Here is a 15468-nt window from a genome sequence, read left to right on the forward strand (position 1 = left end):
AGATGAGCCTTAAATAGTCCAGCAATAAACTGGATATTTTTTAAAAGACCACACATTCACAGATAAAGCATTAAGCATTTGAAAAATACTAGGCTTCTGGAGTGTAAAATATGTGTGAAATTAGCATCCAGCTAAATTGGACAGATAAATCCTTAGTAAAAGGTGGAAAGACTATAACAAAACTAAAACTTCGAAAAAAATCTTCCATAATTCATCAATTTCGACATATTGACTTTTTGGAAATTTATTTTTAGTGAATTGTCCTGAGAAATTGTTTGGAGAAATGTCCAGCCTCAGTTGCTTACACATGCTTCTTCTATCGAGGTTCCAGGTTTGCGTATGGGCAACACAGCTGGTTTCTGATCCAAGACCTTAGTCTACACCTTAATGCTACCCTACCTGGTGTTGCTTTTCCTTGTGTCTTTCTCTCAAGATTTTAAGTTCTATGAAGGTTGGGAATATACATCACATCTCATGCCTCTTTATGTTCCTAGTACCTTGCACACATATATTTGGTAGCCAGCATGTTAGCTATGAGGTGAGACCAGGGCACCAATCCAATTACCTCACCTTTGAGGGGGTGGTTAGGGGAACCCTCAAAAGATATTCCCTCCTAACGGTGGTTCAAAAGTTTCATCTTTCTATATGAAAGATATATTATTATTACAACTAAATTGAGAGTATTCTGGAGGAGAATAAAGTTTTCCTGCCCTATTCTAACCCCATCTAACTTGACTAAAGTCTGTTCCTTTTCTTAAGTGGAAATTGGGAAAAGGAACCATATGTTATCCTACCAATTACTGTATAATTTTCATATAATAAACTTTGAATTGCAAGAGATTTCTGTTATTGAGACTTCCTTTTAGTAGGAATTTGAATTATTTTAATAACCTGTTATTTCTATTTCACAATGATGCAAAGCCTAACCAGAAAGCAGAGCTTCTCAAGCTATGAATCTGGGCTTCTGGCTATTTTATTATATTAGACATGCCTCCACCATTCCCCCAGATATTATAACCGCTGTCTGACCTGCCTTCACCTCTGACCCTCAGGGAGAAAGGTCTACCCATATCTGCTCGTGAGACTCCTCTCTTATATTTCAGATGTCCTGAGCTATCCTGTAATTACCTCCTGGATGTCTCCTTGATTCTCAGATAGGGAAGTCTCTCACCTGGTCCAGCTTGGTGCTGTTTCCTGAAACTCGTTTATTAGGTTGTTATTAAAGCCTAAATTTACCCTCTTGTGAAATCTGATTAATGCCCGTTATTCTAAGGTATATCTTGTTTATATGCTACCATAGCATTTTTCATATTATATTTTAACTATACTCACATCTGACGTCTTCACTATTTTCTGAACATTCATTTTTCCCCTTATCCTCAAACAGACAGTTCTGTCTCTCATAATATACGCTTTCATACTAGGAAGAGCCACCTTTTCTGCACATGGAATGACTAGATTCCCAAATCTCCTAGAATATAGTCTAATCAAATCCAAAACTTCTAGAACATAAGCTCCATGAGAGCAGGGAGCTTCCCTGTGTTCATTACCGTAGCCTGCTTTACCGAACACAGCCTGGCAATGGTCAGATCTAGTCTCAACAATGTTTGTGGTACAAAACAGTACTTGGTTAATATGCAACATTATGAAGGGAACCGTGTTATATCAGTTTCTTTAGATACTTGTCAATCTTAAAGACTCCCATAATCCTTTCATACCCTATAGACAGAACATTGTCTAGGATTTAAAATTTTTCCATCACTGATATTCTACATTCTTGTGGTTTCACAAGAACACTCTTATTTCAATACTCAAATAATTGTCATTTTTTAAAGCTTCACAGGTTCTGGGATTTCTGCTTATAAAGTGACTGCCATGTCCACCTAGAAACTCAAGCAGCTGATATGATCTTGGGTACAAAGAGCAGTCCTTCAGGATGACTTGAAGAGGCAGGCCACCCCACCCCTAGATGCCTCCTGTGTGGTCCAAGCAGTTCCGACTGTTTCCTGACATGGAATGGCCAGGAACCCTACTCTGCATGGGCCCCGGATCTCTGTAGGAAAGAATTGAAACCTGACCAGCAATTGGAGTTTGGACATGTGCCCATTATATGGTACAAGGGTTCCCTGAAAGAAACCAGACTGAAGGAAGAGAAAGTCCAGCATTGAAAACAAAAACAAAAACAAAAATTGCCCAAATGGAGACAACAGCCTGACCAAGTGGGCAGACTGAACTTCAAGGAAGATGGGTTCCAGGGACTGTATTCGATCTGGGTCCATGCCTGGGTCTGAGCCTAGCGGGAGGGGAGCAGAGTGCCTAAAGGTTAGCAGCAGATGGGCAATGAGTGCGGCAGCAGATCCGTGACTCACTGAAACAAAAGGTTCGTGGAACAGCAATGCAAAAGCAGAGAGCATCAGATGGAGAGGCCACAGCTCTTATTATGTGTGAGACCCTGTCAGACTTCTTGGGAAAAACTCAATGAGGTGAGAAAGACTGGATTTCCTACCAAACAAGGCTCAGACCATTGTTCCCACCCCCTACCTCCAGCTAGAGGAAAGAAACGTAGCATGAGTAAGAAGCATTAAGCTGAAAGGAAAGGAAAAAAACTTTTCAAAGTTTAAGTCATGTCACCAGTTCAGCTCCTAGCAGCTTTTTAGACAAAAATGTACATTCGTGTAGAAAGGAAAACAATGTATATTTGAAAGTCTCTTGTGTCATAACACCTTGCGAAGGAAGATGAATGGATGCAGATGGTCTAGACCAGATGGAAATAGAAGTGTGGCACCAGGAAGGTGCGCTCACCATCAGACTCATTCAGCATGCGTGTGTTAAAGGGAAATACCACTGAAAGGAGCGGTGTAGCAACTCACCAGCACCTTGGCAAGAGCTGGAGTATCCAGGTTCCGAGTCGGCAGAGCGTGCAGGGGCCAGGGTGCACAATGCCCGGAGTGAGGGCACGAGGAACCTGAAATAACAAAAACAACTTACGACTGGCTGGGTATGTTCTGTGTTCTCTGTAAGTTCTCATATATTCATTTAGTCCTCAAGACAGCCCTATAAGGTAGGGACTATTCTTACACCTCCATTTTACAGATCAGGGAATTGAAGCACAGAAAGGCTGAGTAACTTGCCCAAAGTCACACAGAGGTACCAAGTAGCACAGTTGAGATTCACACCCAGACCGTCTGGTTTCTTACCCTAATGCTCCCAAGTGCTCCTCAGACGATAGTTCTCCAGCACTTACTCTGTGCCTCATTCCCTTCCAAGCACTTTGCACAGGTTAACACATTTGAGGTTGCAAGTCACGACAAAGACAGTGGAAGATAAAATTTACCTAGGGCTTCCCCTGACATGGAGTAACTTAAAAAAAGAAAATTACTGGGATTCACTAATCTTCACTACTGCAGAATGCAACCTGAGAAGGAAATGAACTAATATTAAGAAAATACAAAGGCATAGCTATAGTAAATATTCTGAATTTTAAAATCATAGGATTCTAATGTTGAAAACAGAAAGTGAAGTTGTGTCATTAAGTCATAGAATACTGTAGAACAATGAAAATGAATGAAAAAGAGTGCTAAATGTATCACCCTGAGGAGATCCCCAAAAATAAAAATATTGAGTGAAAAAATCAAGTTGCAGAATGATACATGCAGTGTGATATCATTTCTATAGTTTTCTAACAGCTTTATTGAGGTACAATTGCTATATAAAAAGCTGCACGTGGGAGTTCCCTGGTTGCCTAGTGGTTAGGATTCTGGGCTTTGACTGCTGCAGCCTGGGGTTCAATCCCTGGTGGGGGAACTGAGATCCCACAAGCCACGTGGCAAGGCCAAAAAAAAAAAAGCTGCACATATTTAATGTGTATATTTTAATGAGTTTGGACATATGCACACACCTGTGAAACCATCACCACATCAAAGTAATAGATATGTCCCCACTTCCAAAAGTTTCCATCTGCCTTCCTTCCTTCCTTTTGTGGTAAGAAAGAACACAACACAAAATCTACCCTCTTGACAAATATTTAAGTGCACAATACCATCTTGTTAACTGTAGGTACTATGCTGTACAGGAGATCTCTAGAACTTATTCATCCTGCATAACTGAGACTATAAACCAATTCAACAATAATTCTATAAATTTTGGGGTAGGTAAAAATATATGGTAACGGGCTTCCCTGGTGGCACAGTGGTTGAGAATCTGCCTGCCAGTGCAGGGGACACGGGTTCGAGCCCTGGCTGGGAGGATCCCACATGCCGTGGAGCAACTGGGCCCGTGAGCCACAACTACTGAGCCTGCACGTCTGGAGCTTGTGCTCCGCAACAAGAGAGGCCGCGACAGTGAGAGGCCCGCGCACCGCGATGAAGAGTGGCCCCAGCTTGCCACAACTAGAGAAAGCCCTTGCACGGAAACGAAGACCCAACACAGCCAAAAATAAATAAATAAATAAAATTTTAAAACATTAAAAAATATATATATGGCAACATTTCTAGACATGAATGAGAATGATAACCACACGATTCCAGATGCTGGTTACCTCTGTGGAGGTGGAAGGGAAAGTGAATGAGGAGAATACCCAAAGGGCTTCCATCTGTTTTTCTTAATGTGTTATTTATTAGGCTGGATGATAGGTATATGACTGTGCTCTCTATATAAACCTTCTTATATAGGTCTGAAATAATTCTTAAAATGAAAATATCATTAAGTAGCCTCAGAATAGGTGGCAATGCTATAGAGAGAGATATTTCCATTCATATAAATACCCTATGTCTCTCTTTTCATGTATGTCTTTTAGAAATCCTTTCCTTCAGTGGACCAAAAGAGAAATCTTTTGAAAGAAAGCTACAGTTGTATATAATCTTCCATTCCACTCACCATATTTCTGAACCCTGCTCTGTGACTTGGGAGTCTGACCTGGACCAACCGCATCAACAGGATTTCCCCATCCTCTGGGTTCTGGTTGGGCTCAGTCAATGGTGAGCACCCAAGAAATCAAATGGAAGGGGCAAATTTAGGTCAAAATATTTATTCCTTTGCCTCCCTCTGCTAGGTTGCCTTGAATTGGCCTGCCCATCCACCAAAGTTCATTGGTCTGCTCAACACAACTCAGGATAATTCTCTCTCCTTTGTGGTTCTTTCTAATTCCAATAACTGCTCTCTGCTTCATCTCTTTGTGCCTATGAGTGGTAAGAATTGAGCTGATATTAGCCCTTAGTCCCTGTGCTATCCCTTGTAAATAGTTCATTTTTCAAATAAACTCTCCTTGAGCTGTCCTTTATAGAAATCATTAGTTTTATTCTCCTACCCTTATTTATACCTTAACTAGTTTTCCACTCCTCAAAAACAATGAGAATCTAACTTATCTTTATATGTTCGTGCAACATTTATTTAACAAGTATTTAGAATATGCTAATAGGGTTCCTAAAGATACATAATTTTTAAAAATTGTTATTATCATTAGGCCACAGGTAATCTTCAAAGATGCCATAATAAATTAGGAAGACAAAGTCACAATCAACTAATTCTTATTTATATTATCATATTATTATATATTATATTATCCTTAAATTCTATATCACAGTATATGCAAAATGATATGAAACTATAGAGAAGGGAGCACTAAATTTGAACCTCTTATTAAAGTCTTCTTGAGAAGTGCTCCTTAAAATAAGTCAATACACTGCTTCCTTCATCAGGAAAGCCTTATTACAGTAATAATAACTAGTGAATTAATTCTGTATGCTTAATGATGTACTTGATTTGCCTTCTGATGTAAGTGTCTTACCTTCTAATGGACACATAATAGTCTGTAGCCCAGGAATGGACCACTTATTTCATAAAATACAATAAAATCAAAAGTGAGACAAATGTCTGCCTTAAAAGTTTATCAATAACTTCTTATATATACACATTTACAAACTGGTTGACAATCTTTTTATACAATAATTCTAATGAGCTCCTATAATAAGACATGTGGCCACAAAAGGTAGAAATTAATATGGCTCTTAATAGTCATTTTTCTCCCAACATTATTGCCCTTCAGATAAGGGGAAAAAAGAACTCCATATTTGTGCAGTATAAAAGATTTTACCAATTGCTGGAAGTTCAATCCAAGAATGTAGTGACAGGAGAGGGGCACTGGCACACACACAGGAACAGCTCGAGAAGACTGTGATTCTTTTCACTTTAGCTTTATAGTCACTTGCTCTGGCATGCGTGTAGTTGTACCATAAATATCTCCATTGCCATAAAAATTTGACACCATCCTGTCTGGGTACCATCACCTTAAGGGAAATAAGCTCTAGTTTCTGGACTAGAGAAAAACTTTCATAAACTGTATCAGTCAGTGTCCAGTCAGGATAAGAGAAACCACTCTGTGCATTTCAAACAGAGAGAATTTAATACAGGAAACCAGTCACAAAAATGCTGGAAGAGCTCCATGAGCCAGAAGAGAGAAGTTCACTCCAAAATCAGTAACTGCAGGGAGCCACTAGGACCAGAGGAGTGAAAGAGGAAATGGTATTACCAGAACCCAGAGTGTGGGCATCTCAGGCTGCCAAGAACCCCTACTAGCGATGCTCCACTGGGGCTCCTGGTGCCAGTGCCTCTTCAAACCCCCACCGTAGCTGCCATTGGAGCAAGAATTCAGAGCCCACGCTGTCTAGTGACGTCTATCTACTGCCAGACGCAGCTGCCAGATGCCAGGAGGAAGAACATGGCTCCTGCCCTCTTCCCAACTCCTAATCACTTGCCAGTGTCTCTCATTAGCAGAACTTAATAGGAAGGCAACTGGCCAGGGAATCCAGGGAAAATGGTGTGCAGGCTTTCGGCCCCCAAAATGGAGAGGAGGATAGAGAAGGGCAGGGGTGGAACTGAGAGGTCAGATACTCTCAGCAACTAACTAAAGCATATTTTACATTTTCAAGAGGAGTTCAATTGCCTTCTCAGAAATGAAGAAAAGGAGCAATTAGTTCAAGACTACTGTCAATTTTTTAGGCTTTTTCTCCCAGAAATATATTTTCTGACTTTACTGAGACATAATGGACACAAAGCATTGTGTAAGTTTAAGGTGTACAACATGTTCATTTGATACATTTATAAATTGCAACATAAATTACACTTATAAATTTACAAGTTACCACCATGGTATTAACTATCACCTCCATTCTATCACATATCTCTCTCTTTTTTTTTTTTTTTTTTTTTTTTGGTGAGAACATCTAAGATCTACTGTCTTAGCAACATTCGTACAGTATTATTAGCTATAATCACTATCCTGTATATTAGATCCCCAAGCTTGTTAAGCTTATAGCTGGAAGTCTGTATCCTTTAACCAAATATCTCCCCATTTTCCCCACCCCATAACCCCTGATAACCAGCACTCTACTCTCTGTTTCCAGGACTTTGTTTTTTTTGAATTCCACACATAAATGAGATCATATAGTATTTGTCTTTCTCCGTCTGACTTATTCTACTTCGCATAATGCCCTCAAAGTCCATCCATGTTGTCACAAGTGGCAGGATTTCCTTCTTATGGTTGAATAATTCCATTGTGCATGCGTGTGCATGTGTCTGTGTGTATCACATTATCTTGATTTGTTCCATCTGCTGACAGACACTTAGGTTGTTTCTATATCTTGGCTATCATGAGTAACACTGCAATGAACATGGGAGTGCAGATATCTCTACGAGATCCTGATTTCAATTTCGTTGGAGATATACACAGAAGTGGGATTGCTGGAACATATGGTAGGTCTGTTTTTAATCTTTCGAGGAACATCCATACTATTTTTCCTAGTGGCTATATCAACTTAGATCCCCAAGAACAGTACAAAAGTGTTCCCTTTTCTCTACACCCTCACCAACACTTGTTGTCTCTTATCTTTTTGATGACAGAAATTCTAACTGGTGTGAGGTGATATCTCATTGCAGTTTTGATTTGCATTTCTCTGATGATTAGTGATGTTGAGCAATTTTTAATTACCAGTTAACATATGGTTTAGTTGAGAACTAGATTTTCTACTTTCCTCTACCTTCCACCTAATCATGGAACTAAAAAATATCAATATATGTGTATTTATCCACATATTCTCTTTTATCCAAGACTAAATCAGGGCCAGAGATAGTGTAATTTATTATCCTACTTACTACCCTGAATTCTCAAGGCCAGGCCAGAAAGTTGATGTATAGTGTCAAAATTTTTACTCTTACAAATAAATATTGCTTAAGTAATTATATGAACAACAAAGTATAAATATTTAAGAATGCTAAAGAAAATTTCCTCCAACTACGTAAATCATTAAAATAAGGTATTTCCAAATTTTAAAATCTTAGCTTTAGTAGAGACTTTTACAAATTTCTAACATTATTATTAAATGGCAGAAACTTTTTGAGACCTCTTGTTGACACTTTAATTTTTTTTTATTTTTATTTTTTTGCAGTACGCGGGCTTCTCACTGTTGTGGCCTCTCCCGCTGCGGAGCACAGGCTCCGGACGCACAGGCCCAGCAGCCATGGCTCACGGGCCCAGCCGCTCCGCGGCACGTGGGATCTTCCCGGTCCGGGGCACGAACTCGTGTCCCCTGCATCGGCAGGCGGACTCTCAACCACTGCGCCACCAGGGAAACCCCTGACACTTTAATTTTTTATTCAAGGGTGTTTTCATCAAGTCTGAACTGACATATGGCATTTTCTTCCTAAATAATTTTGGAAATTACATATGTTTTATTTTCTCTTTTACTTGTAGTAAAGGCCTAAACTAGCCATAATGAGGGGTAATTAAGGAGTAACTCTTCAAAGACTTAGTCCCTTGCATTGAATGCAGCCACAAAGTTGAAAAAGATAAAGATAAGGACTGAGAATTGTTAGATTTGGAAACAAATAGCCATTGGTGACCTGCCCAGTTTCAGTGGAATAGCAGATTGTGACAGTGAGAATGTAAATTCTGAGGTCAGGCTACCAGAGTTTGAAATGTCTTCAATTTTGTACAAGTTACTTGTTTCTCTGTGTCTCATTTTCCTTATGTAAAGAGATAATACTACCTAACTCAGGGTACATTAAATACAATAATACATTTAAAGTTCTTAGCACAAAATACGGCAAATAGTAAGCAGTCATTTAATGTTTACTGTCATCAGTATTAATGCAGTGGGTTACCGAATAGTCATACACTGCTGTTGGAAGTCCCAAAATAGTAACACTCAGTGGAGGTCAATTTGGCATTCACTTGTTAACTTAGTAATCCTGAGTCTGGGAATCTGTCCAACAGATAAACCTGCTCACACACAGCATGGTGTGTACAATATTGGTAATTGCCTCATTGTTTGAAAAAGATAAAGATTAAAAAGAACACAGGGGATTAATTATATGCACCAGCCTATATCACCAAAGGAATACTAAGTTACTTACAAAAAACCTGAGGAGGTCTTCAGTGTTCTGAGATAGACAATCTCCAAGATATATGATGAAGTGTAAAAAGCAAGAGGCAAACAGCCATGTATCATATGCTTCCTTTTTGTTTAATAAAAGAGAAAAGGAAAAAAAAAAAAAAAGAATCGTTCTTCAAGGGGTTTGTTATCCCATCATGGAAGTCATTCAATGATAGAATAAATTCTCCCATACCAGTGTTTAGAGGGATTAAACTATAGACCATGACATAGGCATCTGCCTGAGACAACAGTTAATTATTCCCACCATGAACACAGCTTTCTTCTACCGGTCTCCTGTTACTCCATCAATCTGACTCCCTTCCAGGTCTCCCTTCCCTTTCCATCCTTTCCTTTTCTGCTCTGTTCTCTTATTTTCCTGCTTTTTCCTTTGCCCCCACTTGTTCCTCGTACCCACAGGCATTCCCAAGCCACACAGGCAGCACGCAGGACCAGATACCTAATTATCTGTACCTGAGCATCTCATCCTGTAAATATCACAACAACAAAACCCTGGTTTTAACTTTCCACATTTAATACTTTCACATCAAATCTCTAAACAACTCTTCAGCATTTTCATCTTAAAAGCCAAAACCTGGAAGATCATCTGGCCAACAGCAGCACCATCTAGTTCAACATCATTTGAAGTTCAAGAACTGTGTTATAATTTTAGCTCCATTTCTTATCACCTCCAATTAGCTGAAAACTCACTAGGGAGATTAAGGGCCACAGGAAAAGGTGTTATTTGCACGTTATGCTCATTTCTATGCTGAACAGACTTCTCTGTTTCCAAAGTTGGTAGAGGGACTAGTTTCAAAGAACAGGTTTTACAGACGAAACGTAACAAATCTTGAAGGAAAAGCCACATTGCCCCTTATCATTTGCCAAAACCTGTTAGTACACCCAGGGAATAATACAAGGCACAGACGATACCAGTACCCAACAGGATTTTTCTTAGCCCAGGTCCAGATAGACATTTACCAGAAACAATGTTTGCTCATCTCTATCTTATCAATTCAATTTTTCATGCTCTTTTTCTAGGGGATTATAGAAAGAATTATATTCAAATTAATGGGGAGACAGTCAAAGGTAGTGTCTGATAATATAGGTTTTGAAATCAGACTTACTGGCTGCATGATTACATGAAAGCTACATAACTTCCTTGAGATTCAGTTTCATCTGAAAATGGTGATGAAAATGATTTTCATATCCAAAGGGTTGTTGTGAAGATTATATGAAAAATGGGTCAAGTACTTGGCACAGAACCTGAGACATAGTGGACACATAAAATTAGCTATTAATACTATTACTACTTTTTACAACCCAGATTGGTGACTATGTCCTTATCACTGGTGATCTGCAATATGTAAAATATTTACATGGTCCACCAAAACTCATCTCTAGGGTAGAACTGTATGCCCTGATGACTCAAAAGTGCTCATTTCACCACGGCTTACATCAGAATAGGTATCTTATTCTGTGTGCTCATCGGATGGCAAACGACTGCTAGAACCATCCAGGAAACAGAGCAGCCCTCCTCTCAAAATAAGTTTTTTAAAAAATATCAAACTTATAATATACAATTCTCATTTTAAAAAATACAGTCGGGCTTCCCTGATGGCGCAGTGGTTGAGAGTCTGCCTGCCGATGCAGGGGACACGGGTTCGTGCCCCGTTCCGGGAGGATCCCGCATGCCGCGGAGCGGCTGGGTCCGTGAGCCATGGCCTCTGAGCCTGCGCGTCCGGAGCCTGTGCTCCACAACGGGAGAGGCCACAGCTGTGAGAGGCCCGCTTACCGCAAAAAATACAATCATCCCTGATGTCATCATTAAGTCTTGTTCCTCACTGTCAGACTAGCTCTTCTGTTAATATTTAAATGATAACATTGTAACAATTCTTAAAAAGAGCAAAACAAAATAGTGGGGCGGGGGGGGGAAGCAAAGCCAAAGAGGACTAAAGAGCAAGAGAATGAGAACAAGAGCGTAAATCAATTTAAAATGTCAAAACTGGGAAATAAAAGGAAAAGCAGCTCTGCTGAATATAGTCCAGACCTGTAAGAGCATTATAGGAAGGAGGAAAAAGATAAACCCCTCAATCAAGCCCCAATCATGCTCTAGCCCTGGCCAGATGCTATGGTCCAGGGATGTGTTTACAAGAAATGTACAAGTCTGCGTTAGTTCCTAATTAGGTTAGGATGGCTGCCAAAGAAAGTAGTAGTGTTTTTAAATGTAAGGTTATGGTTACAAATGGATATCAAAAGCGTTGACACTTAAGTGGCCATGACAATAGCCACCAACTGAATCTACATAATTGGTCCTCCAAGGTTGAGCCAGCGACTTGTGTTTCATTCTCATGGGGGCCCGTCCCTCAAAGAATCACAGCATCTAGAAAGTGGTACAATGTTGACTCATTAAAATAATTGACATTATTAACTTGGGTTAGGATAAAAGGCAAAAAGTAATTGATTTAAAATAATTGTAGGTTTTATTATGCTATTTACCTCTACCACTCGCCTGGTAAGAGGGTCCTTTGACAGTAGTTTCTTTAAAAATCTCTGAGGTGGATTCAGGAACAACAACAAAAAAATTAACTATTTCTATACAAAATGTGGACCATTTTTCGTTCCACACAAACCACTCTAAGACATAAAATAATTGACTGAATTCTCCAAATCAAGGTAAACTATTCTTTCAGTTTAATCTGCTTTTATTAGCCAGGGAAATAAATAATAAAAGTAGACCATTTGGAATCATCATCAGTGGCACTGTCTCCAGTGAATGGTACAGATGGAATTCTTGCAGATCACAAATCTAAATGCAATATGTCTTAGCATCTAAAAAAATGTCATCGAGAGGCTCACAGTATCCAATTTTATACTGCACTGCCAAGGAAAAAATGGGCAAAGTTCAAAGTGTCTGGAGAGCAGAGAAGTCCTGTTGAACCACTCTTGCCAATTAGCACATTTATTTTACGTGAATAATACTTTTCTGCCATCTCCTTTTCTTAGTTCAGTGTTTTACCTTTAATGAGTCCTAAAAATATTTATTGAAAACGGCATTTGTTGTTAATAAAAATTTCTTCTTTCCTCCTGCAGAATTCAGTGCTGGATCAAAAGTAGCAAGTGAAATAACCTGAAAATGCAATGCGCTGTTATTCTCCACTCCAGAATTATACCAGGAAGCCCACTGGAGTGGTACATGTGTGTCAGACAGGTACATTGTCAGCAATATGAAAACGTGAATATTATTTCTAAAGAACACACCTAATGAAATGTTACAGAGATCCACTCCGCCAAAGCCAAACTCAATTTCACAGCTCTCAGGAAAGACAATGGGAACTATGTGATCCTACAGCTGAAGAAAGTGACTTTCGAGTATTCTTTACCTAGAACAGTGGTTCTCAGCCAGGGACTATTTGTCTCTCAAAGGACATTTTGGCAATGTCAGAAAACATTTTTGGTTGTCACACTGGGGGTGGGGTGCAACTGGCACCTAGTGGGTAGAGACCAGGAATTCTGGTAAACATTCTACAAGGCACACCAAAGCACCAACACCCCCAAAGGAAAAAAAAGAGAAAATCATCTGGTCCGACATATCAATACTAGTTCAGAGAACGAAATCCCTGAGACAATGTTAGAAATATCCTAGAACTATCGTACTCTACTTATGGGAATCCAATAATTTCACTTTAATTTTTTCAGTTTCATCATCCAGATCCTCAAAGCATTATCTTAAGATCAACAACAAAATAGCTCACATTTACTGAGCAGTCTCTTTATACCATGTGCCTTCCTAAGCATTTTCACATCTTGTCTAATCTTCCCGACAGCCCAATGAGCGATAAACTCTTGTCACCATTTCACGGTCAAGAAAATTGAGGCACAGGGAGGATGCGACCCACCCAGGACACACAGCTACAAAGGAATGAGATGCAAACCGAGGTCCATCTGACTCCAGAAGCAAATCCTTAATCCACAACACCCCACCAAATAGCCACAGAAATAGAAACCAGAGGAGAGAACTTAAAGACAATTCCCTGAAAGAGAAAAAAACAAGATTTTTTTAATGAGCTGCTGGATGAAATTAAATTGTACTTAATCAGCTCTATCTCCCCCACCCACCATTACCAGCACTCAATCCAAAGGAGCCCAGCACCTCCCCGCCCTTTTTTTACACATGGGAATGACTAGAAATGGCCCAAGTTACAAATACTGAATTAGTCCAGTTTCCATCTGGGTGGTTCTCCAAATCTCTCTAGCTTCATTTTATGCTTAAAAGAAAACAAACAAAAAAAACGATTTCTAAACTAATTCAGAGCTGACTTGTATATATAAAAATAACTAATATTTTCCATGGACTCTTGAGGCAAGGTTTTTGGCCTGAATGATGTTGAGTGGGTGGGGAGCAGGGAGCTAACTGTTCCTCTTAACTATTTTGCTTTGTGTGGGAGACCCGATTAGAAGCACTCTAAAGCAGCGTTGGCATTCTACCCCAACTTAGGTTAAACAAGACTAGAGCAACTATCATTTGAATACAAACACAAGTGTAATTGGAAATGGAAAACAGCTAATTGTTGCCATCTGTGACTAAGTGAAGTCACCTTAGTCATGGGTATGGGGCAGAATCGGGGGTGGGGGGAGCATAGATAAGTTATGTAAAAGGAAAAGGGTCAAAAATAGTCTTCACGAGAGAGCAGTAAGTGGTTGTTCTCATCTATCTGGTAAAGAGCATCCAGCCAAGATGAAGAGTTCAGTACCACACCATCACTGGGCCTTCAGCCTAATGGCCAATAAACCCACAATGGTGGTCATTTTTTAAATGTTGCATAACAGTGACGAAAAGGGTTCATAAGATTGGAACTACCTGAGACAAGTGTTTCTAAACTATGTAGGTCTGCTTGACCCCAAATGGATTTTCATCATTCCATGCTTATTCTACTCAAGTCCTGATTCTACCTGTGTATCTCGTGCATCCTTCTAGTGTTGATTTGTCTGTTAATGTGTTAGTCTTCTTCCTTAGGCTGTGAGCCTCTTGATAGCAGGGATAAGCAGTTCATAATTTATCCTTAGGACATAATGTGTCATTTGGTATATCATAGGTACCTAAGAGAACATTGCCAAGTGCAGCAATGTCATCTAGAAGGGAGATCCTAGGGAAATGCACAAGTCTATTACTGTCAAATATTTTCTATTAGTGACTTGGATGAGGGTATAGAAAGCTTGGTAATATTTTTAAATGGCACAAGGATGGCAGGGTTAGCTAAATATATTGTATAACAGAAATAAAATTTAAAAATACCTCTAGAGGCATGACTATTGGGCCAAAACTAACAAGAAGCAATTTAGCAGAGATAAATGTAAAATCCTGCACTTGGGTTCAAGCACTCAATTGCACAACTACAAGCCAAATTTGTCTTAGTTTAGTAGTACTTTATGTGACAAAAAACTTCAGGGATTTCACTGACAGAATTTTCATATGAGCCAAGTGCATGCTTTGGCGGCTAGAAAAGCTAGTATGAGTGTAGGCTGCCTTAGCAGAAGTGAGTTATTTATGATATAAGCCCATTTAATTAGGAAATAGTTTGGTGTGGCCATTAGTGAGGGTGTAACACATAAAATAAGGGAATTAGAGGGCCTGTTGCACTTAGTATGGTCATGCCACATCAGTGCCCTGTGTTCAGCTCTGAGTACCACATTTTAAGAGGGATATTGACAAACCGAAGTGTCTGAAGATGCTGCCAGTTGGAAAGGGCTCCAGAAAACAGATCCTATGCTCCAATGCTGGACAGCAGAAAACACTCAGAATTTTTTAAGCTGGAGAAGGAAAGGCTTCCCTTGAATATTTTGATGATCGAAATGTGCCCTGTTCTCTGTCTTGCGATCTCCACAAGATCTCCACCTGGCACCATTTTTATTCACTCATTAAATACCTCTAATGTGCACTATGTGGAAACATGAATCCTGTCTCTACTAAGGGAAAACTTAAAGAAGCCTGATTTAGCAACTCACTTGTTTCAGAGTCAAGTAAAATTATTGGTGACTCCAC

At 39.5% G+C, this 15468-nt stretch overlaps 1 protein-coding gene across 3 annotated transcripts in view; it reads right to left on the reverse strand.

Moving 5' to 3' along the window:
• LOC309969064 (uncharacterized protein) overlaps positions 1-15468 on the reverse strand; it is a 189772-nt gene that overhangs the window by 93093 nt on the left and 81211 nt on the right. For 2 of the 3 annotated variants that reach the window (XR_014326606.1, XM_082850605.1), the window contains exon 2: positions 2877-2965. Coding sequence is in view for 1 of the 3 variants with exons in the window: in XM_082850605.1 (XP_082706731.1) it covers positions 2877-2965 (89 nt within the window). In the remaining 2 variants the exon portion in view is untranslated. Of the gene's footprint in view, positions 1-2870; positions 2966-15468 lie in introns of all 3 variants that reach the window. The other variant, XR_014326607.1, reaches the window with a different exon arrangement.

Source organism: Leucopleurus acutus (assembly GCF_964270905.1).
Source record: "Leucopleurus acutus genome assembly, chromosome: 11".
Classification (NCBI taxonomy): Eukaryota; Metazoa; Chordata; class Mammalia; order Artiodactyla; family Delphinidae; genus Leucopleurus; species Leucopleurus acutus.